This window comes from Girardinichthys multiradiatus, chromosome 11, assembly GCF_021462225.1.
Source record: "Girardinichthys multiradiatus isolate DD_20200921_A chromosome 11, DD_fGirMul_XY1, whole genome shotgun sequence".
Classification (NCBI taxonomy): Eukaryota; Metazoa; Chordata; class Actinopteri; order Cyprinodontiformes; family Goodeidae; genus Girardinichthys; species Girardinichthys multiradiatus.
In genome coordinates, this window is record NC_061804.1 from 28,517,877 (window position 1) to 28,545,294 (window position 27,418).

General features: G+C 40.2%; 1 protein-coding gene across 6 annotated transcripts in view; it reads right to left on the reverse strand.

The window, feature by feature from the left end:
- Positions 1-565: 565 nt before the first annotated feature.
- The window catches only part of cnih2 (cornichon family AMPA receptor auxiliary protein 2), a 54,995-nt gene continuing 28,142 nt past the window's right edge, over positions 566-27,418 (reverse strand). For 2 of the 6 annotated variants that reach the window (XR_007040165.1, XR_007040163.1), the window contains exons 4-8: positions 15,253-16,410; positions 12,865-12,933; positions 6,842-6,889; positions 4,348-4,673; positions 566-879 (exon numbers count right to left, since the gene is read on the reverse strand). Coding sequence is in view for 4 of the 6 variants with exons in the window: in XM_047378295.1 (XP_047234251.1) it covers positions 4,536-4,673; positions 6,842-6,889; positions 12,865-12,933; positions 14,799-15,038 (495 nt within the window). In the remaining 2 variants the exon portion in view is untranslated. Of the gene's footprint in view, positions 880-4,347; positions 4,674-6,841; positions 6,890-12,864; positions 12,934-14,798; positions 15,173-15,252; positions 16,687-27,418 lie in introns of those variants that run through there. The other 4 variants (XM_047378297.1, XM_047378298.1, XM_047378296.1 and 1 more) reach the window with 4 other exon arrangements.

Sequence of the window (27,418 nt, forward strand, 5' to 3'; positions counted from 1 at the left end):
CTCTTTTGAAAGCATGTAGACCCTTAAAGTCAATTTTACGATAAGGAACCCAGTTTCACAGCAAAATGTGTACATAGGCGTGAAAACTAATACACTTCATGCCCACTCAGTTGAAAAAGCTTGTTTGCTGTGTTTTTTGTTCATAACTTACAGATTTGCACTGATGTGCACACACAGAGTTGTTGCTAGTGGCCCTTTCATGTTTTCCTGTGAGACTGGGTTCGATTTGTACCTGGATGTTATTTATCTTGTCATATTCACCTTATTTTTTGTCAGAGCTTGACAAACCTAGTAGGTCTGTGGAGCTCATTGGCATCTGCATTTCTTACAGTGCGTGGGCACCAGCTCTCCAGCACAGTTTTAGCCTTTTCATAAAGCAAAATGCACACAATTAGTGTGATTGTTCAACATAACCGGCGTTTAAAATATAATGACTAATACCAAAATGTTCCTGCTTTTAGATTACAGACATTTTCTTTTCCAGCCCCTAAGTGTTTGGAGATTCACAGTGAGTTGAGCGACTGGATCAGTAAGAGCAGCGCGGGGAAATCCAGCCCTTCAGAAATATTTGTAAATGGTGTATTGGGTCAAAGGCATCTCAAACATCCTCTTTTTGTTTCTTTTCAGTCTTTCAGAGCTGTTTTTCTCCAGGCATCTGACTGTGGTTTCTGGGATGAAGGGTTAAAATAGATCTTAAGTAACACCATCACACTCACATTCAGTCAGATCGGTCTTCTTATTTTGCCCAAAAGATGGCCAAAAAAGTCAGCAAACATGAAAAGAAGAAGAGTTTGCCTCCATCTGTTTTGGATATCATAAAGGTCCTTCAAGTTAGATCTTTACATCACTTGTTAGAAGCTCACCAAGGCGTAGACCATACTGTGGAGGGAAATTAGGCAAAGGTTAACACAATGTAAGTAATACAACAAAGCTGACAGGCATGACTGAACTGGTTGCAAAGTTATGGAAAATACAAGTATATTTATGGTGAGGTCGGGGAAGCTGGGGAATTCTGAAAATGTTCCAAATTGTAAACCTTCCATAGGAATTATGGGAATTTATGGGAATGTATGGGAATTAACTAGAATTCTGGGGTAACTTTCGAAAACTGTAATAATAACAATCATAATAATTAAAGCATCCAAACATAAATCATTTCAGTTAAATTAGTTTACATTTGCTGAACAATCAATTCTTTCATTGAACAAAAAACATAACTATTGAGTCCAATATTATTCATGCCCTGATTCCATTCATTCAAAAACTATGTGAAATTAGACGCTGCTTTAAAATAAAATTCCCCACTTTTAGTCCGAATATAATTTGAAAACAAAGTCCTATGATAGCTTTTGTATTTTTCTAACATATTTGAACATTTGGATATCTAAAATCAATTCTAACTAGATAGAATAATTCTAAAAAAAAACAAAAAACAATAAAATCAAAGAAAAGACCTTTTAAAAAGTTGGTAAAACATAATTAAGAATTAAAACTCCCATTTCTGGTGATAAAATGAACCCCACATTTATTCCCACTTTAAATTGCCAAAATAACCATCGGTGTTTCACATCGAGGTCACAAAGCTAAAACATTGTTACTCAACATTATGAAGGAGGTCTGCTTTGTTTAAACCTCAGACATGTAGTTCCTTGAGATCCTGGCTGTTGAAGTGAGAGTAACACTATAGTAAGATCCAAAGAGATGTTCAGAAAATGGTCTTCAGAAAAAAGAGCTGTTGCAGTTTATGAGTCTGGTAGGAAATTTAAAGGGATCTTAAACGAATTTGTAATAAGCCATTCCAATGTTGGAAAATTGGTTTCCAGTTGCCTTGGACAACATACAAAACAGCTACTAGCATGCCCAGGTCTGGTTGTCAAAGCAAGTTCAATCTGTAAGCGGACCACAAGATGCTAAAAGAAATCTCTGCAAATCCTAAAATTTCATCACAGCACCTATACAGGTCCTTCTCAAAAAATTAGCATATTGTGATAAAGTTCATTATTTTCCATAATGTCATGATGAAAATTTAACATTCATATATTTTAGATTCATTGCACACTAACTGAAATATTTCAGGTCTTTTATTGTCTTAATACGGATGATTTTGGCATACAGCTCATGAAAACCCAAAATTCCTATCTCACAAAATTAGCATATCATTAAAAGGGTCTCTAAACGAGCTATGAACCTAATCATCTGAATCAACGAGTTAACTCTAAACACCTGCAAAAGATTCCTGAGGCCTTTAAAACTCCCAGCCTGGTTCATCACTCAAAACCCCAATCATGGGTAAGACTGCCGACCTGACTGCTGTCCAGAAGGCCACTATTGACACCCTCAAGCAAGAGGGTAAGACACAGAAAGACATTTCTGTACGAATAGGCTGTTCCCAGAGTGCTGTATCAAGGCACCTCAGTGGGAAGTCTGTGGGAAGGAAAAAGAGTGGCAGAAAACGCTGCACAACGAGAAGAGGTGACCGGACCCTGAGGAAGATTATGGAGAAGGGCCGATTCCAGACCTTGGGGGACCTGCGGAAGCAGTGGACTGAGTCTGGAGAAGAAACATCCAGAGCCACCGTGCACAGGCGTGTGCAGGAAATGGGCTACAGGTGCCGCATTCCCCAGACCTGGGCTACAGAGAAGCAGCACTGGACTGTTGCTCAGTGGTCCAAAGTACTTTTTTCGGATGAAAGCAAATTCTGCATGTCATTCGGAAATCAAGGTGCCAGAGTCTGGAGGAAGACTGGGGAGAAGGAATTGCCAAAATGCCAGAAGTCCAGTGTCAAGTACCCACAGTCAGTGATGGTCTGGGGTGCCGTGTCAGCTGCTGGTGTTGGTCCACTGTGTTTTATCAAGGGCAGGGTCAATGCAGCTAGCTATCAGGAGATTTTGGAGCACTTCATGCTTCCATCTGCTGAAAAGCTTTATGGAGATGAAGATTTCATTTTTCAGCACGACCTGGCACCTGCTCACAGTGCCAAAACCACTGGTAAATGGTTTACTGACCATGGTATCACTGTGCTCAATTGGCCTGCCAACTCTCCTGACCTGAACCCCATAGAGAATCTGTGGGATATTGTGAAGAGAACGTTGAGAGACTCAAGACCCAACACTCTGGATGAGCTAAAGGCCGCTATCGAAGCATCCTGGGCCTCCATAAGACCTCAGCAGTGCCACAGGCTGATTGCCTCCATGCCACGCCGCATTGAAGCAGTCATTTCTGCCAAAGGATTCCCGACCAAGTATTGAGTGCATAACTGTACATGATTATTTGAAGGTTGACGTTTTTTGTATTAAAAACACTTTTCTTTTATTGGTCGGATAAAATATGCTAATTTTGTGAGATAGGAATTTTGGGTTTTCATGAGCTGTATGCCAAAATCATCCGTATTAAGACAAGAAAAGACCTGAAATATTTCAGTTAGTGTGCAATGAATCTAAAATATATGAATGTTAAATTTTCATCATGACATTATGGAAAATAATGAACTTTATCACAATATGCTAATTTTTTGAGAAGGACCTGTACATCAGACTGTTGCTACTGCTTATATAAAGGTGCTTGTCTATTCAATCAGAAATTGACTTTAAATGTTTAACTTTAATGGGAAGTATGCAAGTAGGAAAACTTTGCTTTTTAAGGAAAACATGAAGGCCAGAATAATGTTTGACAGAGGGAAATTAGACAAGCACCAGGGCTTCTGGGGATGTTGATGGCTCAGTTGGTGGAACGTGTGCACCATGTGCAGAGACTATAGCCCTCAATGCCGTTGTCCTGAGTTTGATTCCTGGTCTTGGGCCATTTGCTACATGTCATCCCCTTCTCTCTCTCCACCCTCCTTGCTGTCTGATTAATGTACAACAAAGGCCACAAGTACCAAATAAATAAAAACAAAATAGGAATGGAAAGTTCTGAACCAAATCAAAGCCCAGATCTTAATCTCATTGAGATGATGTAGGGTGACGTTAACCAGCTGTAAAAGCTAGAAACTGCTTAAACATCTCACAACTCAAAGTGAGGAAAGGGCCAAACTTTCCTCAAACTGATGTCAGAGACTGATAGATGGTTACAGGAAGCTTCTCACTGAAGTTATTTCAGCCAAAGACTGTAACACTAGCCATTAGGGGGTTAGGGTGTCCTAACTTTTTTCTCAGAACACTGATTTCTGTCACTACGTTTTATTTAATGAGTCAAAATAGGTTAATTCCTGTTTTTTCTTTTCCAGAAATAATAAAAAAAGATTTGACACACATATGTAAACATTTCTTTTTTTTTAAAAAGCTGAATATTTTCTACATATCCTCATTTTTTTTTTACGACTGTAAGTAAAGGAAATGACCTACTCACCTGTACAAGTAATAGAAGAAAGAGAGCAAGTAGAAGCCTAGCTTACACCAGGACTCCTTCTGACAGTAGTTGAGAATGTCAGCATTCATCACACTGACGGGATCATACATCACCTCTGACCCGTCAGCTGGTCGATGCAAAAACCTGAAAGAACAGCGGTTTTGGGTCATCGGTTCAACACACAGTGATCAGACATCTGCTGTGGGACCGTACCTCCACAGATGGTAGAAGAGCAGCGGTATATTGAGGCCAAGTGTGACCCACTCTCCAGCACACATGAACATCAAGCAGAAGAGGCCGTGGATGGAGTACTCTGGTACCACCAACTGGTTAGAACAAAGACAGGGACTCTGTTGTATGACTTTCAGCTGATACACAGCAAAAGCTTTGTGGCAACGCCTGCAGTGTTGAATGATATGATAGAACGACATAGTCTAGGCAAGTAAACTCACACTGCGAAGCAAACACCTTCAGGTTGGAGGTGTTAAAGTTACTCATGACAAACTGCTGCTAAAAGTGCAAATATAGATCCAATGGTATGCAGACAGGATTTAATAGGTTTGTAGAAATCCCACAGTTGGTTTTTACACTGATTTAAAAGCTGCTAGTTTCCCTCCACATCAACATTTGGCTGAGGCTAAGTGATTCAAACAACTGCTGTATAATTCCCCAAATCAGCAGTTTTCTCCCATTGTAAACACATATATAAACATATATGGTGGAGCTCAGCACCCTGCAGAGGATAGTGAGGGGACCTGAAAAGCTCAGTGGAGTCTCTCTACCATTAGTACAGCATCTGTTTGAGAACTGCTGCAGTCTTCAGAGACTCCTCCCACCCTGGACTTTATAAACTTCTAATTTCAAGCAAACTGTACCACAACATTCAAGGCTGAACCACCATAATCCTGCAAAGCGTTCTGCCTCAAGATGCCTATATGCAGAACTTCTGAAATTCTATTTACCCTTTGTTGCACTTATATCTCCTTTTTGTTATCTAGTTCATGCAACCCCAGAGAAACGCTGTCTTGTTTTGCCATGTACAGTTTAGTATGTTACAAACATATATTAAAAATTACAGTTGATTTGAAATAAATGAATCAACCGAAATATTGCACAAAGGTGAATTTGTCAAAAATTGGATAAAAAATGTTCAACGCTCCTAGCCACTGTGTTAAAATGAAAATAATTAACAGGCAGCTTTAAAGGAAAAAATAAATGTGTGAAAACTGTCAACCGCTGGCAACTTGGGCTTGCATGAGAGTACACTTCATCATATGCAGGAGAAAAATGAAGGAAAGCCAATGTTTTGGGATTACCAGGCTCAAATGAAGCTGAAAACGTATGCCGTCATGCATGTCGTCTCCTGCAACAGTCAATGTTAATTGAAATTACATTGTCATGCCAGCAATATAAATAAATGCTTCATCTAATTTAGGGGGAGATGGATTGGTTATATGTTAAGCTGCTGCACTGCAGCATAATATAGAAAACTATTCATGCATAAAGCTATCAGTCAGCGTTATAACTGTTGTTTAGAAGCTTCATGTGCAGCGAATTGAGAAGTGAACTATATATTTGTATTTAGCCCCTCTATTTTGTTGCAGGTACAGCTGCATGTCTTTCAGGGTATTTCTCTACCAGCAGTCACACAAAATATGTCTGTCAATTTATCTTTGATGGAAAGCATCTGTGAAAATTTTTTTAACGCTTGCCATAAATTCCCATTTGAATTTAGGTATGGACTTGGACTAGGCCATTCTAACAGATGAAACTGGTTCGATCTAAACCATTCCATTGTAGCTCTGGCACTATGTTTCAGAGACGTTGCCCTCCTAGAAGGTCAACCTCCATCCCAGTGTTTTGCGACTTCTGACAGGTTTTGTGCCCGAAATGCCCTTCATTTAGCTCCACCCATGTTCGCTTTAACTCTGACCAGCTTCCCTGTCCCTGCTGAAACAAAGCATCCCCACAGCATGATTCCGCCACCACCATGTTTAACAAGAGGGATGGAGTGTTCAAGGGTTGTCCTCATATACAATATACAGTATGAGTCAATTTGCATTAGACTTATCACTTAAACTGTAAAAACCCAAATGCTATGCTTACAATCTTTCTCTTGACTTATAGTTCTCATTGTTCTATATTTGATCATCTCCAGATATTTTTTTTTCTTTAAGCCCCTGAATATCCATGTTATGTATTTTCAATGGAGCATTAGGAACCACATGAGCTTTCAGAGAGACCAAGTTTTTTCCCCCTGAAAGCCTAGAAACAAGATAATAAAAGACTTCACAGAAATAAAACCTTTATGGCATCTCCATGGCCGCCTATCTGCAGCGCTCAAATGGTACATCTTGAGGAGAGGAATATATGTGAATCAGCTCTGCGTCATGATCTTCATAATACTTGGAAAGAGACAAATGGTCATGGTTGTCTGAAGACCCTCTGCCTTAGTCATCCACCCACCCAAAGGTGAAAAACAGCTATTACTCACTCTGCGGAGCAGGTTGCAGATCCGTTCGATGTTCAAGATCCTTTCTCTCTGCAAGGAGGATATAAAGAAAAAACTGGTCAATTGTCAGCAAATTACTGGACTTTACTAAAAATAAAAATGGTCACAAAACAAAAACAGTACCTGCTCTTTGTTTGCATTTTTTACATTTAAGATCTTTTTTTTTTTACATTTTAGCCTCTTTAAAGAAATTTGGGGACTAAAACAAATAGGTCTTCATGGCTGTAAATATTATTATTTATAGTAATTGTTCACTAAAACACCATCATTTTACCTCAAACAAAATAAGGTGCCAGATTTTCTACATGGTATTTTTTAAATGGTTCAGAAAAGCCTAGATTGATTGCATCCATCAACCCAAAACACAGCATCTACATAAAATGGACTGTGATGTTATGGTGCAGATGTTTTGACTGGTCCCACTAACAGCTCTCCCGTGAGTAATAACACGAGGCTCAATTACGAGCTCTGATATGAAAGCCGTCCATCTTTTACAGCATTGATTAGCCATCAGACAGCTCCCTGTCATCATCATGTTTTAATTGAATGTACATTGACAAGCCTGTGTGGGGAAATTATATGTTTTGCTCAAGCTTTTTTACTTTTCATCAAGCTTTTCATCGGCTTACTAGAGCAGTGAAACTAAAATACCATTAGTCCAGTAACAGATGGGTCGTCTGTTTGATTTTTTTTTTTTTGTTGAAACAAAATTCCATCAAATAAGAAACGTTGCCATGTTCATCCAAACAAGTCTAAAATTCACTTTTATTTATAAGTCTCCTTTTTTTTAAAGCTTCTGTCTCTGGTTGAAGCCCCTAGATGTCTGCTCCCTTTAGTTACTTTTTTGAAATTGTGGACATAAATGGAGGACTCCCTGCTGACCTGAGAGTAAATTCTGCCCTGAATCTTCAGCCAGCTCTCAACTATTCTGCTTCGGCGTTGTTAGTATAGTCTCTCTGATTCTCTCTTCTTTTTCAAGCTCCATGCCCCACATCCGTTTACGTGCACCAATTTCCGTTCTCATCCTACCAGATAGGTGAAAGAGTTATACTGTATGTTACTTGGTTTGGTATTGGAGTTGTAAACTGTTGTGCTACTCAGTCTTTATAGTCAGTAGCCTCCCTCAGGTGCCCTTATTTGTGTCAGGTCATCCAGGCTCAATGGGACCAGTTCTAATAATGAAACCAAACGGGGCATTTATCAGAGGCGGCAGAAACATTAAACAAAACAGATTAAAAAGAAAAAAGTGGTGAGGAAAATAGATTAAAAATTTTTATTTTTACCTATTGGTTTTGAATAATAAATTACTTTGACGTACTTTAATTTAAATGAAACTGATCAGAATAATCGTTCTGCGGCCAATTAAAAAAAAACAACATGTTGGTCCACCACTAGCGGGGGGAAAACGCGGCGTTATTTCTCGTTGAAGTTATGTTTGTCTCTCGAAGCACAATCTGGTTGCTGTTGTCATGTGAAGTAATGGTACGTTTTCTTTGCACTCTGAAGTTGGATCTTCCCAGTTCCCAGTAGGAAGTACAACAAGAATTCCAAGTAGGAAATTCGGACGTCATCGAGTTGAGTTTCCAAAAGTTAATTAGCTTTGAATTTTTGAAACAAAACCTTTTTTGGAACATTATTGTAAAAAAATATAACAATCAAACTGAAGTGAGAAAGAAGGTAGTTATTTAATTCCTAAACTAAAGAACTGGCTAATAAAGAATGCTAGTTGTGCTAGTTGACAACAGTCTTGTTTTTAAGGGTCACAAGATTATTAGTGTTAGCTGTATGATTTCTACATTTTGAACATAGATAATATAAAAGGGATATTAGCTGAGGTGTGGTGATTAATGAAAGTTGAAAGAATCCATAAATTAAATTCGTTTTTGGTCCACTCAGGCTTGGACCGGCTTTGATTTTGAGACTCCAACAGTAAATATTAGCTAGAAACACAAATCCAAACTGGAAACATGTGTTTCAACACTCCCATGTTGTCTGTATGTAATTTCTCTCTTGCTCTCAAATGTTTACTGACTTTGCCCTATTTGTACACAATCCCGGCTGAGTGAACATGGGTTTCTCTTGGCTTTACTAGCGCTGTGTATTTTTGCAGGCTGTGTCCACGTAATTCCTCCTTTGTTTATCCAGTTTATTTATTTTGGGAGAAACTGGCAGCACTGCATCCTGGCACATCAAGTTTTAGACACCTGACATGTTCAAGTTGTCACTTTACAGTGTGGGGTAATGCCATTCAGTCATGTACCTTTGATTCTCCCTTCATCGAGCTTTCAGCGTTACAAAACGGCTTCCACTTTGTCAGAGACTGTCGTAGCTTTTACAGGTGGTGCTGCTTTTGTGTCCACTTCCTGTGGCTGGCATGCCTCCACACACCCACTGCCTGCTCTCACAGTTTCCTCTCCCACTCCTCATCACTCCCTCACTTTCAGATGAAGGTTCACATGACTGCTAGAACATTAGCTATCTTGTGAAAAAGACGTTCACAGCTGCTCCTCACTTGCTAAGTGAATGATTGCACTTTCTTCTGACTCATGATAATGCTATTAACTTAAGTAATGGCAAGAAATCACTGACACAGCCTTGGAAAAGTATTCACAGCCCCTTCTTCATTTGGTGACAATACAACCATAAAGTTTAATGTATTTTATTAGGATTTCATGCGATACAGCAACGAAAAGTAGCACAAAATTGTTAAGTGGAAGGAAAAATTTCAACAAATCTAAATCCAAAAAGTGTGGTGTGTATTGTTATTCAACATGTTTGAGTCAAGACTTTTACTTTACCAGCTTTGCACAAGTAGAGACATGACATTTTTGCCTGTTTACAAAATAGTTCAGTCTCAGTCTGATTTGATGGAGAACATCAGTTTGCAAATTGTGCCATAGATTCCTAATTAGGTCTGGGCTTTGACTGAGCCATTTTAATGCATACATATCATTTGATCCAAACCAATCCAATGTGCTGGAAGATGAGGTCTTTAGCAGCCACTAATAGGATTGCCCTGGAATCACCTCCATCTAAGGGCGTGCAACGTTTTGTTTTCAATAACATCGAAATTCTAATTTAACAATAAGACAGCTGGTAATATCATGTATTTCCCACAATTTACTAAAGCAGATAAAATAAAAAGTAGGAGACATACTAGTAAGCATGCTTAACTTAAGGTAAAGGTAGTAAGGGGACATTTAGATGTTGTTGAGCTATGTCTGAAGAAACAGAGACAGGCAACATTGTTAACCTGCTTGTTAGCCTGCAGGCTGCTGGAAGATATTGTTGTTGTCTTCTTTAAAGATTGTGGTGAGAATGAGGTTTAGCCCCAAGATGGACGTCCAACCTGCCAACTATGTTGAAAAGCGATTATTGTGAAAGACCTTGGTACAACAAACTAGTTTCACCTTCTCCAAACCAACCACCAGACTAGCCAACAACAGTTTTATAGTTTGAGGTCATCTTACTATCCAGGCAAGCACACAGGCGAAATTACTGCGCATGAATGATGGGCTGGCTTTACAGCCGCTATGAGAAGACCGTGTGGTTTCCATGACGACAGACAGCCGCACTCTGGATTAAAAGCTGCCTTCCTATCATTGTTGTCTGCAGCTATTGTTTGTGCTTTAATCTTTTGATTGGCGATTACAGTGTTCACTTCTCTCAAAAATGGCCACAGAGTTTCATTCAATGTCCTTTCTTTCATTCCTGTTAGCTACATAGCCGCGACTCATCGTTGAAAGTTTAATTTGACAAAACCATCTTTGATAACCTGAAGACGAGTAGATATGCAATGTTTTGAAAGACCCATAAAGTTTGCTGAACATGAACTGAATCAGCTTATATTTGAGCACTTCATTGAGGTCCTGTTTCATTTAATATTGGAATTAATTTTTATTTAAATTTCTGAGTTCAACTATAATGTTTATTTAAAAACGAATGAAAGAAGAATGTCTTTGATTTAGGAAAATATTTTCTATTTTGCTAAAATTATAATACTCTACAGCAACAGAAGTGACTTTTTTGATTAAACAAAAGGACTGTCACAAACCAGCCAACACTTATTCTAACCATTGACGAAGGTAGGTCATTCATCAAAGATCATTTGTTGAAGATTTATGGCAATATCTAAAAAGGTTTTTGTAAATAAACTGTTTTTGTTATTTGGGGACTTACAACTAAATGTTTTTTAAGGAATTGTTTATGTCTTTAACTCTGACCGACTCTGATGAGCTTCATTGTCCCTGCTAAAGAAAATCATCCCCACAGTATGAGGCTGCCACCACCATGTTTCACAGTGGTTATTTAATGTTTAGATAGGGGTCTTTCTGTGTGGTTTGGTTCAATATCTCCATAAAAACTGTCATGTTTGCTGTGTGTTGAGGAGAATCCAAATAGCAACAGGAGATGAATGAAGGAGATTGTAATTAATGACGAAACTGAAAACTTGCAGAACACGAGGGAAACACACAGGAAACACGGAGAAGGCAACAGGAAAATCCAGCAGTGAGAGAAAGAAACCAAGGAGCTTAAATGCAGTGGAGATGTGATTGTGACAAAATTAACATAAAGCAATGCACAAATATGGAGAAACCCTAATGACAACTCTAAAATGATCTAAATACAAACACAAGTGAGAACAAAAGCACAACCAGCTGTGGATCATGATAGAAACTCCAAAAAGGAAAAAGACCAATACAACAGGAAATAAAATGCACATTTTATTTTTTTTGGTTTTAATCAAATCAACTGATTGCACTTTTGATGTTCAACAACAAAAACAATATTGTTGGATTTTAGATTTATATGCACATAAACTCAAAGTAGATGAAAAACATCAGTTTTATATAAGCAAGGCATTGACAGCAGTTCAGCATTAAAATAGGAAGTCTGGTGGATCTGCTTATTGTAAAGGTTCATTTTTCATTGTTCTAAAATCCTAAAATAGAAATACAAATGTGGTTCTTTAATTCAACTGTAAATACATTTTGTATAGTATCTTTATATTAAGTTAGATATTTTCTTCCAAAGGGTTTTATGGCTCTATAGAAATGTATTTACTAGAAGCGAGGGCAAAAATGTCTCTTTGCATTGAAATGGTTCCTAAACTCTGGTTTACGGGTATGCACAGTGCTAATTTTCCACATGCATGTAGGCAAAAACTTAATTCTAGCATCATCTGGCTGGAACACATTCTTCTGCGTGTTTCCTAGTTGGCTGTACTGAATTTTATGTAGGGGTATCAGAGTAGAGGTGGCTAAATACAAATGCAAATTTTTTATGTGTAAAAAAGTGAAAGCTTTAAAAAAAAACATCAGCAAAAATTTGAAAACCAACACTTTTTTACTTCCCATGCACAATAATGTGCTGCTTTGTGCTGATTTAATATAAAATCCTAATAAAATACAAAATGAGGTAAAATTTAGATGGGTTAGAGGACTTTTATAAGGCATTGTTTATGCAGGAAACTCTGCTAATAAATAACAAATTTTTTGTAATTAATCAATTCTTTCCTATTAGAATGTTTATGAATAGATTTGTTCTTGTAACACTGGGTGGAAACGTTTCATTCTGACAGCAATGACAAAGAGGCCTCATTTGAATGGATCTCTTTAACTGATTAGGCCAAGGAGACAACGTCTTTGAACAACGTTGATTGCTTTAATCTGCATACAAATGACTTCTCAAAGATACACTGTCTGCTTACCACTGTGGGAATTGCTTGCAAGCCAAGATTAACAGTGAACTCATAATAGTACAAATATTTATTGTTAAGAAAATTAATGCATTGCTCTCAACTCAGCTCAATTAAATAACTGAAGGGATCCCAAGCACATTTTTCTCAATTAAATGGTGATGTCTAACTAATGATTATAAAGAAATCTGAAGTCATCATTTCTGAACAGAAAGTAAATAAAAGATGTATTCTAAAAGTAGAGATTGCTCTTTGTGCACATGAAGGTTTAATGTTTTTGCAAGAAGGGAAACAATGGGCTTCTTACCGCTCTGGTGGGATTGCTCTGATCAATGGGGTTTTTGAAGTCTGTGCGGAGTTCATCAAACGCAATGATCTGAAAAAAGTAGCAGAATGGTGTGAGAAAATATTCTTTCGACTTTTAAGTTCGATTCTTCCACACTTGTAAGAATTGCCTTGTCTCAGTCAGCAGGCTGATGCTATCGACGGCAGCGCCTCTTAGCATCCCACACAGCTGCGGCCACATTGTTCACATTGTGAGAACACACATGGTGATTTAGGGGTGGATGTGCATATGCAATTAGAGAAAGCATTGATTTTGCTGCCTTGTGAATTTTAGCCCCTGTTATACACAGACATGTCAATGAGACATTGACTGCACAGAAAAATACTTGGAAATCTTACTTTGAAATCTAACGTTTTAGTAATATACATACAGATACATGTGTCAATAATTAAATGCATTAAGATGATCAATGGATCTTGCGCATTTTCAAGCTTAGACTGCAATTTGCATGCATTTACCGTCTATTTGGAGAGATTGTTTGCATTGAAAGACTTTGGTTATTTGTTGCATGCTAAAATCGAATAGAATCATTCAGTCTAGCTAACTGTAAGCACCCATGATGACACTGAATTTGTCTGATTTGGTCGATTTTCAAAAGTAATTCTTAGAGGGAAACGGTCTAATGTGCAGATCGTCAAGTAAGTATGGAAATGACTCGTCAAAATGCAAGAAGAGACAGAAATAATCACTAGAGAAGTGAACATCAACAGTGAGTGATTGCATGAAGAGAAACCACTTGTATGTATAATAGAAAATGTCCTGGTAATTTCCCCGTCTCAGTCCATATGGCACCCCCTCATCTTTCGCACTTAGCTCTCTTGTAAACAGATGCCGTTTCCATGGTGAGTCCCTCGCTGGGCACCATGGTTACTCTTTAAGAGAAACAAAAGTGATTGGTTGTGAGCCCTACATAGTTGGGGTGCTGCACCCGTGGTTGGAGGCAGACAGGGGCGTGGAAGTGGAGTGAGGAGGGATCATATTTCTGGTTTGACAGGGATTTTTAAATCACCACCAGGCCAAGCCGGACGCACACCTCTTGCCACCTATATCACATGCAGACACACAGAGTGACTCACATGTAGTCTCTCCCACTTAGTCAATTGGTACGTTAGTCATTTTGAGTCCTATAGTCCTAATGAGGCATTTCATACTTCACATCACGCCTGCCTCCATGCAGCAAATGTAAAAATAGGTGAGACATCAAAGCTGAGGTGTTTGCAGTGTGTACTTGTGTATCCGCCAAACAAAGTGCTCGGGTCTCCAGAGATGTCTGTATAAATTCCACCCAAAGAAGGGAGGCAGATGCCCAACAATCTGGTGGGTGAGATTCATGATCAGTGTATTTTGGAAAAGGCCTGAGCACTTTGTTTGAGAAGGTGCCTTTTGTCAGGTCTCAGAAATGGCTGACTGAATACAAAATGAAAATGCATGCATCCTCTTCAAAATGTTGTCTTATCCACTGCTAAAAAGCATTAAAATCCAACTGATAACATTCGTGTTCGACAGAAACTGACACATACATAAATAAATTAAATTTAACTTATATATTAGCCTTACCATCCTACTTGTAGGTCTCAATGTCATACACACGTCAGCCTTACACAATAGTTAAAATAAAGACCCAAGTTTGTGTTACTCAATTAAAAAACTGCAACTCAGTCTAAAAGCAAAAACTGTTTTACAACACAAACATTTACTGTTAAAGAATTTTCAAGAACAGCATAGTCACAGTAATGCTCAGAATGTAAGGCAAAATATAACCAATGATGCATGGCATAAACAATAAAAGCAGTCCATCATATCATCAATTATATTAGTCCCTGGTTGTTAGTAAATGTGACAAATATTCATTTTTTACCCACAAGGGGGTTTAAAGAAATCATCAGTGAACTTACTCTGAGGACAGGAAGTAGCACAGAGTGACGCAAAGGAGTCCAATTAGGTGGCTCATTTGCAAACATTTTATAGATAAATAGAATATAGCGAGTGATGCATGAAGCCCATCCAGGAGGGTTATGTTTTGTGATGGTCATAGTTAGTGACTGTCTGGTCATGGTGGTGGGCTGCAGCCCAACTTCTCTGGCACCACCTGCTCCTACAATGAAGTAATCACAATTCAGGACTAACAGGCACATTTATCCATTACATTAACCCTAAATGGCCCGTAGCAAAGTGTGCATATGCAGAAGAAAAGAGAAAAAAACAAGAAGTGTTGTACAACTGTGTGTAGGTGGATGTGTTTGTCTGCCTGTGTGGGATGATATAAGAGTTTACATCCACAGGCCCATCATGTGAATATTTCATTTTCACAACCCATGCAGTGGTTTCAGTGTGCACAGTGCCACTCACCTGCCATATGACAAAGAAGATGAGCCCAGCACACAGTACCAAGGTGAGCATGTAGCAGAAGGCCGCGAAGGTGAACGCCATGGGTGCACCAGCCAGCTTGATGACCAGAGGGAAGGAAGAAAAACTTCCTGCCTGCTCTCTTTGAATCACTTTCAGGCTACTGGTATCTTTCCCTCCCTCTTCTACCTGAGTGGGGCTTACTGTCTGTTTCCACTTCAGGTGCAAGCAGAGTCTATATAGTCCTGGTAGGTCGAGCAATCACTTAAAGTAACAATCAATAGTGAGCTCAAGCTCCGGCTGTGCTGCGTTCACTATTTGTCTCCTTTTGTGTAGCTGACAGCAAGACGGCGGCCGTCTCGCTAGGGTTTGGGAAGCTCTGAGGAAATTTGCTCTCAGCCACAGTTGTCTGTTGTTGGCCCCCGGTGCTTCTCTTTTTCAGTCTCTGACAGGCAAAATATATGTGTCCTCCTCCCCCAAGGAGTTTCTCCTGAGACAAAACCTACACATTTGTCTCTGAAGGTAAAAGTGTCTGATGGACAGCTGACAGCAGAAGCACAGGATTCTTGTCGATATTAAGAGCAGTAAAAAAAAAAAAACAAGATTACTGTCCAGGATGGTTATGGCTTATGGTATTTAAGTAGTCAGGTTTATGGCTTATAGTCTGGTTATTCCAGATCATGTTTAACGACTTTGTAAAGATCCATAGTTGGTGTATAGCTTATTTCGATTATTAAACTGTTGAAGATTAATATTTCTTACCTACAGTTGAACATATTGCTTTACTCACTACTCAGGCTTATTGTGAAAAAGCAGATTACTTGTTGATCCAGTAATTTACCAAAATAAGATTTAGACAGCACATATAAGTTTGGAATTAACACAAAAATTTTAACACTTAAAGGATCAATAAATACACAATCAAAGCATGGATTAATATTTTAACTGACCTTAACATCGAGTAGAGAATACCTGTGTCTGGTAGGAGTCGTGTCTGCCTCTGAACAGTCCACTCTGTCCTTGTTTCTGTCAGTTTGGGTCGGCACCATGTCAGTATTGTTTTCCCTGTATCTACGTCTCAGATGCATTCCTCAGATTTCTCCCCTCAAAAGAGAGCCTTTAAATCAGATCTTCTCCAACGTGCAGGAAAATTTTTCACTTCTGGCAGGAAAAATGAAAAAGTGGGGAAAGATGGGGAGATATTTAATCAGAACCCTGCAGAGAATCTACATGTTCACAGTACGCAGTCATGCTGATTTTGAAAACACTCCTGTTGATAAGTAAGACACCTCCACAGCCCTCAGAAGTCATAACTTATTGATACCAGCCTCTGATTGCCTCTCATCTCCCTGTTCTTTCTACCAAAATCCCTATTTGTCAGACTCCCTTCCAGAGATTCTGAATGTATTTCCTGAGTCTGCCATCTCTGGCTGTCTCTTTCCTCTATTTCTTAGACTGCGAGAGAAAAATTTCAACCATGGCTGGTGTTAAAAAAGTCGACCAATAGCGTTCCTGCGTCCCCCCCCCTCTCCTGTTTTCTCTCTCCTCCCTCTCTCCTCTTCTCTGTCTGTGTCCCTCTCTCTCTTGCATTTCTATATTTCTATAAACCCCTCTTCTCCAGAGGGGGCAGGGCAAACTGGAGATGTCTGCCTCCCTCTTCCTCCTCACCAAAGCCTTCAATCATCCATCATTCCATGAAATGTAAATCTGACTCTGAGAGGTTGTTGCTCTCTGTTACCTGTCATTTCCTGCCTCCACACCATTAGCATTCAGTAAATCGCTCTATTGTACTTTGTCTGGTTTTCATTTTCCCCCCTCGTCTCAGCCTTGTAACGAACTGATTTCAGAAACCACTGGTGCTGTCTAATGCAAAGAGATACCATGTAGTTTTTGACTTAAATGGCACCTATTAATATTGCTCTCTTCATCTGAGCATACACATTTTTTTGAAATGTCAAAGACATGACAAAAATAGTCCACATAGGAAGTTATGGAGCTGGTTCAATTGCCTTTCTTTTGTTTATTAGAACCATGTAACATGGTGGTTGCAGTTGTAAAGCTGTGTTTCTGCTACATATAGGTGGAACCAGATATGTACTAAGATATTTGGAAGATATTTCTCTGGTCAGATGAGACCAAAACTGAACTTTTTTTCTTAAATTCAAAATACTATGTGCGGTAGAAATCTACCACTGCACTTCATCCTGAACACTATTCCTATGGTGAAACATAATGGTGGGAGTATCATGCTGCGGACATTCCTTACAATAGCAGGATGAGGGGACATGTTCAGGTCAAAATCCAAGTTAGAATCTGTGGCAAGACATGTAAATTCACATGCATGCTGTTCACACCTGCTTTCTAAATCTGAATTAAACTGGGCAAAAAACAATGGACAAAACTGGTTCCAGATGTTAAAAGCTAGTGACGAAAAGTGGTTCTATAAAGTATTGACTTAGGGGAGCAAAATACAAGTGCACACCACACTTTTCATCTGTAAAGAATTCAAAACCATGTATGGTTTTACTCCTACTTAACAGTTATTTGCACTATTTGTATTGTTCAGTTACACAAAATCTCAATAAAATACAGTGAGGTTTATGGTTGTAATATTACAAAATACAATAGTTAAAGATGTTAAAGGTTAAGCATCCATCTCACATTAAATAGCTCATAGTCTTGTATTCGTCTTACATGGCACTTTGCTCACAGACAGGATGTTTGTTTGTGGTTTCTGGAGAATATACTTATCAAAGCTTTTCTCACGTGGAACCAGCCAATAGTTTTGATTAGAAGAGTGGATATTCTGTATAATTTTAAGACTATACTTAAACCTTTCCCCTTGATTAAGTTACTGTTTCAGTTGTGTTTCTTTTTCTTTTGGTGGGTATTTCTTTTCAACAGCCTACCCTGAGCCTATTTGCTCAATAGTTCTTAACAAGTTGGAACTCCTTTCCAGTGTCCAACGTGCTTGCTCAGGATCGAAAACTGCACTAAAGTTAATATTATGTGCAATCAGGTGTCCTTCAAGAGACCACCTTTTATTATCAGGCCTTGTATGTTAAATTGCCCTTAGAAGCAGCGGCGCCGGATTCATTTTAGAGGTAGGGGGCCATGGGGGTGTTGCGTCGCACAGACTCAATTTTGTCAAACTACACTGCTCAAAAAAATAAAGGGAACACTTAAACAACACAATATAACTCCAAGTAAATCAAACTTCTGTGAAATCAAACTGTCCACTTAGGAAGCAACACTGATTGACAATTCATTTCACAGCTGTTGTGCAAATGGAATAGACAACAGGAGGAAATCTTTGGCGATTAGCAAGACACACTCAATAAAGGAGTGGTTCTGCAGGTGGGGACCACAGACCACTTCTCAGTACCTATGCTTTCTGGATGATGTTTTGGTCACTTTTGAATGTTGGTGGTGCTTTCACACTGGTGGTAGCATGAGACGGACTCTACAACCCACACAAGTAGCTCAGGTAGTGCAGCTCATCCAGGATGGCACATCAATGCGAGCTGTGGCAAGAAGGTTTGCTGTGTCTGTCAACGTAGTGTCCAGAGCCTGGAGGCGCTACCAGGAGACAGGCCAGTACACCAGGAGACGTGGAGGAGGACGTAGGAGGGCAACAACCCAGCAGCAGGACCGCTACCTCTGCTTTTGTGCAAGGAGGAACAGGAGGAGCACTGCCAGAGCCCTGCAAAATGACCTCCAGCAGGCCACAAATGTGCATGTGTCTGCACAAATGGTTAGAAACTGACTCCATGAGGATGGTATGAGGGCCCGACGTCCACAAATGGGGGTTGTGCTCACAGCCCAACACCGTGCAGGACGCTTGGCATTTGCCAGAGAACACCAGGATTGGCAAATTCGCCACTGGCGCCCTGAGCTCTTCACAGAGGAAAGCAGGTTCACACTGAGCACATGTGACAGACGTGACACAGTCTGGAGACACGGTGGAGAGAGATCTGCTGCCTGCAACATCCTTCAGCATGAGCGGTCCGCAGTGGATCAGTAATGGTGTGGGGTGGCATTTCTTTGGAGGGCCACACAGCCCTTCATGTGCTCGCCAGAGGTAGCCTGACTGCCATTAGGTACCGAGATGAGATCCTCAGACCCCTTGTGAGACCATATGCTGGTGCGATTGGCCCTGGGTTCCTCCTAATGCAGGACAATGCTAGACCTCATGTGGCTGGAGTGTGTCAGCAGTTCCTGCACGATGAAGACATTGAAGCTATGGACTGGCCCGCCCGTTCCCCAGACCTGAATCCGATTGAGCACATCTGGGACATCATGTCTCGCTCCATCCACCAACGTCACGTTGCACCACAGACTGTCCAGGAGTTGGCGGATGCTTTAGTCCAGGTCTGGTAGGAGACCATCCGCCGTCTCATCAGGAGCATGCCCAGGCGTTGTAGGGAGGTCATAAAGGCACATGGAGGCCACACACAATACTGAGCCTCATTTTGACTTGTTTTAAGGACATTACATCAAAGTTGGATTAGCCTGTAGTGTGTTTTTCCACTTTCATTTTGTGTCTGACTCCAAATCCAGGCCTCCATTGGTTAATAAATTTGATTTCCATTGATGATTTTTGTGTGATTTTGTTGTCAGCACATTCAACTTTGTACAGAACAAAGTATTCATTGAGAATATTTCATTCATTCAGATCTAGGATGTGTTATTTGAGTGTTCCCTTTATTTTTTTGAGCAGTGTATAATGTTGGTGCGTACTTAAGGGGCATTTTTAGGGTCTTGTTACATTTGGGGCTAGAGCCCAGAACCCTCCTTCCTCCTGTTCTCTCTTTAAAAGTTGTCCTTTATAGTCTGTTTATGTATTTTGACCTCTATGTTTATTCCTCCTATTACCTGAGAGAATTTAAGTACACCCTTTCATCAAACTTTTTGACAGGTGGGCGGGACTTCCGGTGAGGGCGGGATTCCGGTTGGCGCCATGTGGGGGCCATGTGGGTGCCATGTGGGCATGAGGTCACGTGGTCAAGCAGGTGGTGTGTCCAAGGGGGCGTAACCGTGGATGCTGATTGCTTGTCGTCATTAGGGGCAATACCTTAAATGAGTCAATTAAAACACAGGGGTGTGTTTAAGGGTGTTACGGGGAAGGCCTTAAATGAGCCAATTAAAACACACAGGGGTGTGTTTAAGGGTGTTATTAATAATCTGTATGTTTTTCAGGCGTTAATACATCTAAAAACAAAAAAGACATGCATCCTTTTATATTTTAAAGGTATAATCAACTTAATGTTGACCTATCACATGAAATCCTCATAAATGAACTGTGTAACCTGACAGAATTGTAAGTTCATTTTGCTTTACAGCAGGACCTATTTGTTGAATATATGAGCCAGTCTAAATCAGTTCAAAATAGAAAAGACCTAAAAAGTAAATTAAAAGATTGTGCTTCACTACATCGATGGAACGAGAAAAACCTTCAGCTTCTGCGTCAACATACTGGAAAAGCAGCTGAAAGAGGTAAGACGAATATGAGATTAACAGAAAAAAAAAAAGAACTTCAGTATACTGTTTCCAAGTTACAAATTGACTCTAGCAATGATGTGTTTGTTTTTGAATCATGAGAGACTCCATTTTAGGAAAAAAGGAATGATAATTTTAGTTACCTGTAGCTTTTCTAAAACATTTACTTTTTCATCTTAGAGTAAAAGGTTATTCGGGGGGGGGGGGGGGGGGGGCGGGGGGGGGGGTTACAGTTATACTATATACAACTGTTAGGGGCGATGTCAGGAAGGGGCAGTTACGTCTGTTCCTTAGATAACCATATCACCTTTGAACTCAAGAAAGGGTTTTGGTCTTAAAAACATAGTCTTTGCAGTTGAGATAACACTGTCATGTTCTGGTATAAATACTGTGTGTAAAATGTTGTTCGGGGGCTGTTTCATTGGCTAACCTCAGTGTCAGGGTCTTCAAATGCTGAATGTCTTTGAACCATAACACTTGTTACATTGAAAATACCAGTACTGACAAGAAAAAATGTCGGTAAATATTTCAGGAAACCCGGAAATTGTGGCTTCTACTTCTGATAATTCACAAAAGCACAATGACATCTTTAAACGTAAGTAAGTAAGTATTCATCTTTAAGAAATCATTAAATGCATGTGAATGTTCTCTAATTTTGTTTATATATATTGTTTATATATATATATATTTGTTTCTTTGTCATAGAACCCACCGCTGATGACCTTGATGATTTCATCTTGACACAATCAGATTATGGTAAGTAAATGTTAAATGCAATAAAATATATAGTCAGTCAGTCATTTTCTACCGCTTATTCCATAGTGGGTCGCGGGGGAGCTGGTGCCTATATCCAGCAGTCTATGGGCAAGAGGCAGGGTACACCCTGGACAGGTTGCCAGTCCATTACAGGGCAGCACACAAACAACCATGCAAACTCTCATTCATACACCTAAGGGCAATTTAGAAAGACCAATTAACCTAACAGGCATGTCTTTGGACTGTGGGAGGAAGCTGGAGTACCCAGTGAGAACCCACGCATGCACGGAGAGAACATGCAAACTCCATGCAGAAAGACCCCTGGCCAGGAATCGAACCCAGGACCTTCTTGCTGCAAGGCAACAGTGCTACCACACTAACTGAAATATTTCAGGTCTTTTATTGTCTTAATACGGATGATTTTGGCATACAGCTCATGAAAACCCAAAATTCCTATCTCACAAAATTAGCATATTTCATCCGACCAATAAAAGAAAAGTGTTTTTAATACAAAAAAACGTCAACCTTCAAATAATCATGTACAGTTATGCACTCAATACTTGGTCGGGAATCCTTTTGCAGAAATGACTGCTTCAATGCGGCGTGGCATGGAGGCAATCAGCCTGTGGCACTGAGGTCTTATGGAGGCCCAGGATGCTTCGATAGCGGCCTTTAGCTCATCCAGAGTGTTGGGTCTTGAGTCTCTCAACGTTCTCTTCACAATATCCCACAGATTCTCTATGGGGTTCAGGTCAGGAGAGTTGGCAGGCCAATTGAGCACAGTGATACCATGGTCAGTAAACCATTTACCAGTGGTTTTGGCACTGTGAGCAGGTGCCAGGTCGTGCTGAAAAATGAAATCTTCATCTCCATAAAGCTTTTCAGCAGATGGAAGCATGAAGTGCTCCAAAATCTCCTGATAGCTAGCTGCATTGACCCTGCCCTTGATAAAACACAGTGGACCAACACCAGCAGCTGACACGGCACCCCAGACCATCACTGACTGTGGGTACTTGACATTGGACTTCTGGCATTTTGGCATTTCCTTCTCCCCAGTCTTCCTCCAGACTCTGGCACCTTGATTTCCGAATGACATGCAGAATTTGCTTTCATCCGAAAAAAGTACTTTGGACCACTGAGCAACAGTCCAGTGCTGCTTCTCTGTAGCCCAGGACTGGGGAATGCGGCACCTGTAGCCCATTTCCTGCACACGCCTGTGCACGGTGGCTCTGGATGTTTCTACTCCAGACTCAGTCCACTGGTTCCGCAGGTCCCCCAAGGTCTGGAATCGGCCCTTCTCCACAATCTTCCTCAGGGTCCGGTCACCTCTTCTCATTGTGCAGCGTTTTCTGCCACACTTTTTCCTTCCCACAGACTTCCCACTGAGGTGCCTTGATACAGCACTCTGGGAACAGCCTATTCGTTCAGAAATTTCTTTCTGTGTCTTACCCTCTTGCTTGAAGGTGTCAATAGTGGCCTTCTGGACAGCAGTCAGGTCGGCAGTCTTACCCATGATTGGGGTTTTGAGTGATGAACCAGGCTGGGAGTTTTAAAGGCCTCAGGAATCTTTTGCAGGTGTTTAGAGTTAACTCGTTGATTCAGATGATTAGGTTCATAGCTCGTTTAGAGAGCCTTTTAATGATATGCTAATTTTGTGAGATAGGAATTTTGGGTTTTCATGAGCTGTATGCCAAAATCATCCGTATTAAGACAAAGAAAGACCTGAAATATTTCAGTTAGTGTGCAATGAATCTAAAATATATGAATGTAAAATTTTCATCATGACATTATGGAAAATAATGAACTTTATCACAATATGCTAATTTTTTGAGAAGGACCTGTATATACTGAATTAATTTGAATTCCTTTGTTTGTTTTTTTTTCAGCTTTAATGTGATTATTTCAATATATATATACACATTTTTTTATTTTTTTATTTATTTTTTTGTTCATTCTCCTTACAGAGGTAACGTTAATGGTAGGACAGATTGGCTACAGAAACGGACAGCGCAGGAAGACAGTCTCTACAGCCTCACGGGATCTTCGTAATAAGGCCTCATCGTTAACGCTTCTGGCAGCATGTCAGATTCTGTTAAAGAAGCATTTTGGTGACATCAAGGTGATTTTAAACTGAACTGATCACTGTGATTTGTTTTTTTTTTTTCTGTAGGTTAGTTTTATTTTATTTTGTTTCTTATGTTCATAGAAATGGATAACCGAATCAGACTTGCCCTGGATGAAATAAGAAATTTAGTTAATGAACTTAACGAAATTCCCGTTAATGCAGAAGTAAATAGCGCACCGTCTCCACACAGCATTGAGCAAAATTATCAGAATCCTTCTACGTCACACGCCGCAGATCGGCACGGGGGTCATTTCAATACGGACGTAGCAGTTAGTTCTGATCAAATAATCAGACTTGCCCTGGATGAAATAAGAAATTTAGTTAATGAACTTAACGAAATCCCCGTTAATGCAGAAGTAGCAGATAACATCGTTTTAAATGCATCTCCTGCTAACAGTGAAAATGTAATAAATGAACATCAGCACGGTGACGTTTTAAACGTAATCAATCAGGCTCTTGAAGATTTAAATAGAGCACCGTCTCCACACAGCAGCATTGAGGAAAATTATCCACCTGACACTCATCAGAATCCTTCTACGTCACACGCCGCAGATCAGCACGGGGGTCATTTCAATACGGACGTAGCAGTTAGTTCTGATCAAATAGGACGAAACCCTCCAGCCGTGGTTGAACGTGAACATTTTAATAACCATGAAATAAGGAGACCTTTTACCATACCGCCGCCCTGTCCAAGTAACGTTCCAGATTTAGCAGCATTCTATACAGACATTATGCGTATTATCACTGAATTAGCCGACGCTGCGAGATCGTTAACCAGACGTAACGACGTTGTGCAGCTGGAATTAGTGGGTGAAAATCTCAATCGTCACATCACATTTACTGTTACAGATGATGGAAATATGATCCTGCCTGCTTTCGAAAACTTCCTCGACGATTTAGTACAATCGAATGCAAATATACCTGTAGATAATAACATGGAATTTGTTCTTCAGGTTGTTAATGACCCAGCAGGAGGTTCTAAGCGTAAAGCTGCAGGAACGTTAGACTGTGAACTGTTTAATAAGAAAATGCGTCATTTGTATATTATAAACAATACCGGTAATCAGTTATGTTTTGCAATCAGCCTCGCACACGTCTCTGATCCTGAGCTTACTGATGACCGTGCTGTAGAACTGGGGAGGAGATGGCAGCATCAGGCAGGCCTTGACGAGCAAACAGCAGTTACTTTTAGTGATATTGGTAAATTTGAAACCATTCTGAAGAGAAAAATTGTAGTGTTTCACAGAACCTCGGGCTCTACTGCTCTGTGTAAATTTGAGACCAGTTTCCCTGATCGTTCAAACCCTCTGTTTTTGCTGTTATTTCAAGGTCATTACTATGGGATAAAAAATCTCAAAGGTTTTATGGGGTGCAGATATATTTGTAATTACTGTTACGCCAGCTATGATAATGCAAATACACACCATTGTGAAGGTTATTGTCCAGTGTGTCGAACATATAAATGTATGCAAGAAATTAGCAATCCTGTAAGCTGTGCAGGCTGTCAAAGAATCTGTCGTAATTCCTCATGTTTCAGCAGACACAGGGAACCGCGCATCAGAAATAGTGCTGACAGGCCTATGAGTGACTGTGAGTTGGTAAAACTGTGTAAAGTATGCAAACGGATATACGTTATTCCAATCAGTAAACCGAATAAACCACACGTGTGTAATGTAAAATGCAGTATTTGCGGTGAAAATGTACCTCCCAGCCTAGACATTACATGCAATGATCATAAGTGTTACATTCTGCCTTGCAGTGCAATTAATCAGCTTGATGATAAACTGATTTTTTATGATTTCGAATGCCTCGTCAATGAGAGCGGCATGCATACCCCCTTTCTGGTCTGTGCTAAAACGTTGAAAGGTGATGAATGGTACGCTTATGGACTGAATTGCACCCAAAAATTTCTCCTGCATTTCAGGAGGCCGAAGTACAGAGGCTTCACCTTAATAGCGCACAATGCGCGGGGGTACGATGGTTACCTGATTCTCACAGCAATGCTGCAGTTAGGGATTAAACCTCATATCGTCATGGTAGGAAGTAAACTTCTCTGTTTAACCGACCCTGATTACAGGTTAAAATACATTGATAGCCTGTCCTTCATGTGCATGAAGCTTAGTGCCATGCCGAAAGCGTTAGGCTTTACCGATCAAAGGAAGGGTTTTTTTCCCCACTTATTTTCCTCTGAACAAAGTCTCCAGTATGTGGGGCCTTTTCCTCCTCCATCCTGCTACGCTGTAGAACGCATGAGTCTTCAAGAACAACAGGTGTTTAGCAGCTGGTACAGAGAAGCGAGCAAAGAGGTCTTTGACTTTAAGAAAGAAGCTATTCGTTATTGTAAAAATGACGTTGAAATTCTTTTTCAAGGATGCTTAAAATTCAGAGACGAGTTCTTTAAGGAGACAAATGTGGATCCGTTTAAAAGTATCACAATAGCATCAGCCTGCATGAAGGTTTTTGTAACCAATTTCCTTCCTCCTCAAACCTTAGCCATTCCATCACCTCTGGACTACAGACGTAGCAGTAAAACGTTCTCCAGCGCGTCCATTCAATGGCTCGGCTGGATTGCAGACAGCAGAGCCATATTTATCGAGCATGCATTAAATAGGGGTGAAAAGAAAATCGGCCCATATTCAGTGGATGGGTATGCAGAGATTAACGGTGTCAAAGTTGCGTTTGAATTTTACGGCTGTTTTTTCCACGGCTGTAAAAAGTGTTACATGCCTCATGACAAGTGTCCGTTGAGAGGGGTCGCATTTGAACAGTTTTACGCAGCCACTGTTGAGAGAAGCAAGGTGTTACAAACTGTGTACGGCCTTCGTCTCAAAGTCATATGGGAGCATGAGTGGATTGAAATGAAAAGATCAGACCCAGGGGTGATCAGCTTTCTTAAGAAAGTTAATGCACCCGAACCGCTATCCCCCCGGGATGCTCTGTATGGTGGACGCACCTGTCCTATGAAGTTGAGGTACACAGCGGAACCGGATGAAACTGTACACTATGTGGATTACACATCTCTGTACCCTTATGTAAACGCCAACTGCGTTTTTCCCCTCGGACACCCCACCATCATTTACAAAGATTTTGATGACCCCAGCCGCTACTTCGGTATAATCAAAGCTGTGGTCTACCCACCACGTAACCTGTTGTTCCCTGTTTTACCTTACAGAACATCCCAAGGTAAACTTGTGTTCACTCTCTGCCGCACATGCGCTGAATTAAATAACCAGTCAGGTCCCTGCATGCATAATGATCAAGAAAGAGCTTTGATGGGAGTTTGGGTGAGTGTAGAACTCTGTAAAGCGTTGGAGTGTAGTTATCGTCTTGCTAAAATCACAGAGGTGTGGCATTTTGAAAAGAGAAGTGATACAATTTTTAAAGGTTACATTCATTGCTTTTTAAAGGGTAAGCAGGAGGCTTCAGGCTATCCGTCTGAAGCAGTGGATCAGGAGAGTAAGTCAAAGTATATAAGCGTCTACAAACTGCATCAGGGCATCCAATTAGACACTGAGAAAATCGAGATGAATCCTGCCAAAAGGCAGGTTGCAAAATTGTGTTTAAACAGTTTTTGGGGGAAATTTGCGCAAAGAAGTGATCTGTCTCAGACCACAGTCATCACTAACCCTGAAGACTTTTTCAGCTTCATGTTCTCGAGTAAATACAGGGTTAACTATTTTCATTTTTTCAACCCTGAAATGTGTGTAGTGCAGTGGAATTTCAGTAAACATGTCATATATCCACCAAGTAAGACAAATAATGTGTTTATAGCAGCATTCACCACCGCTT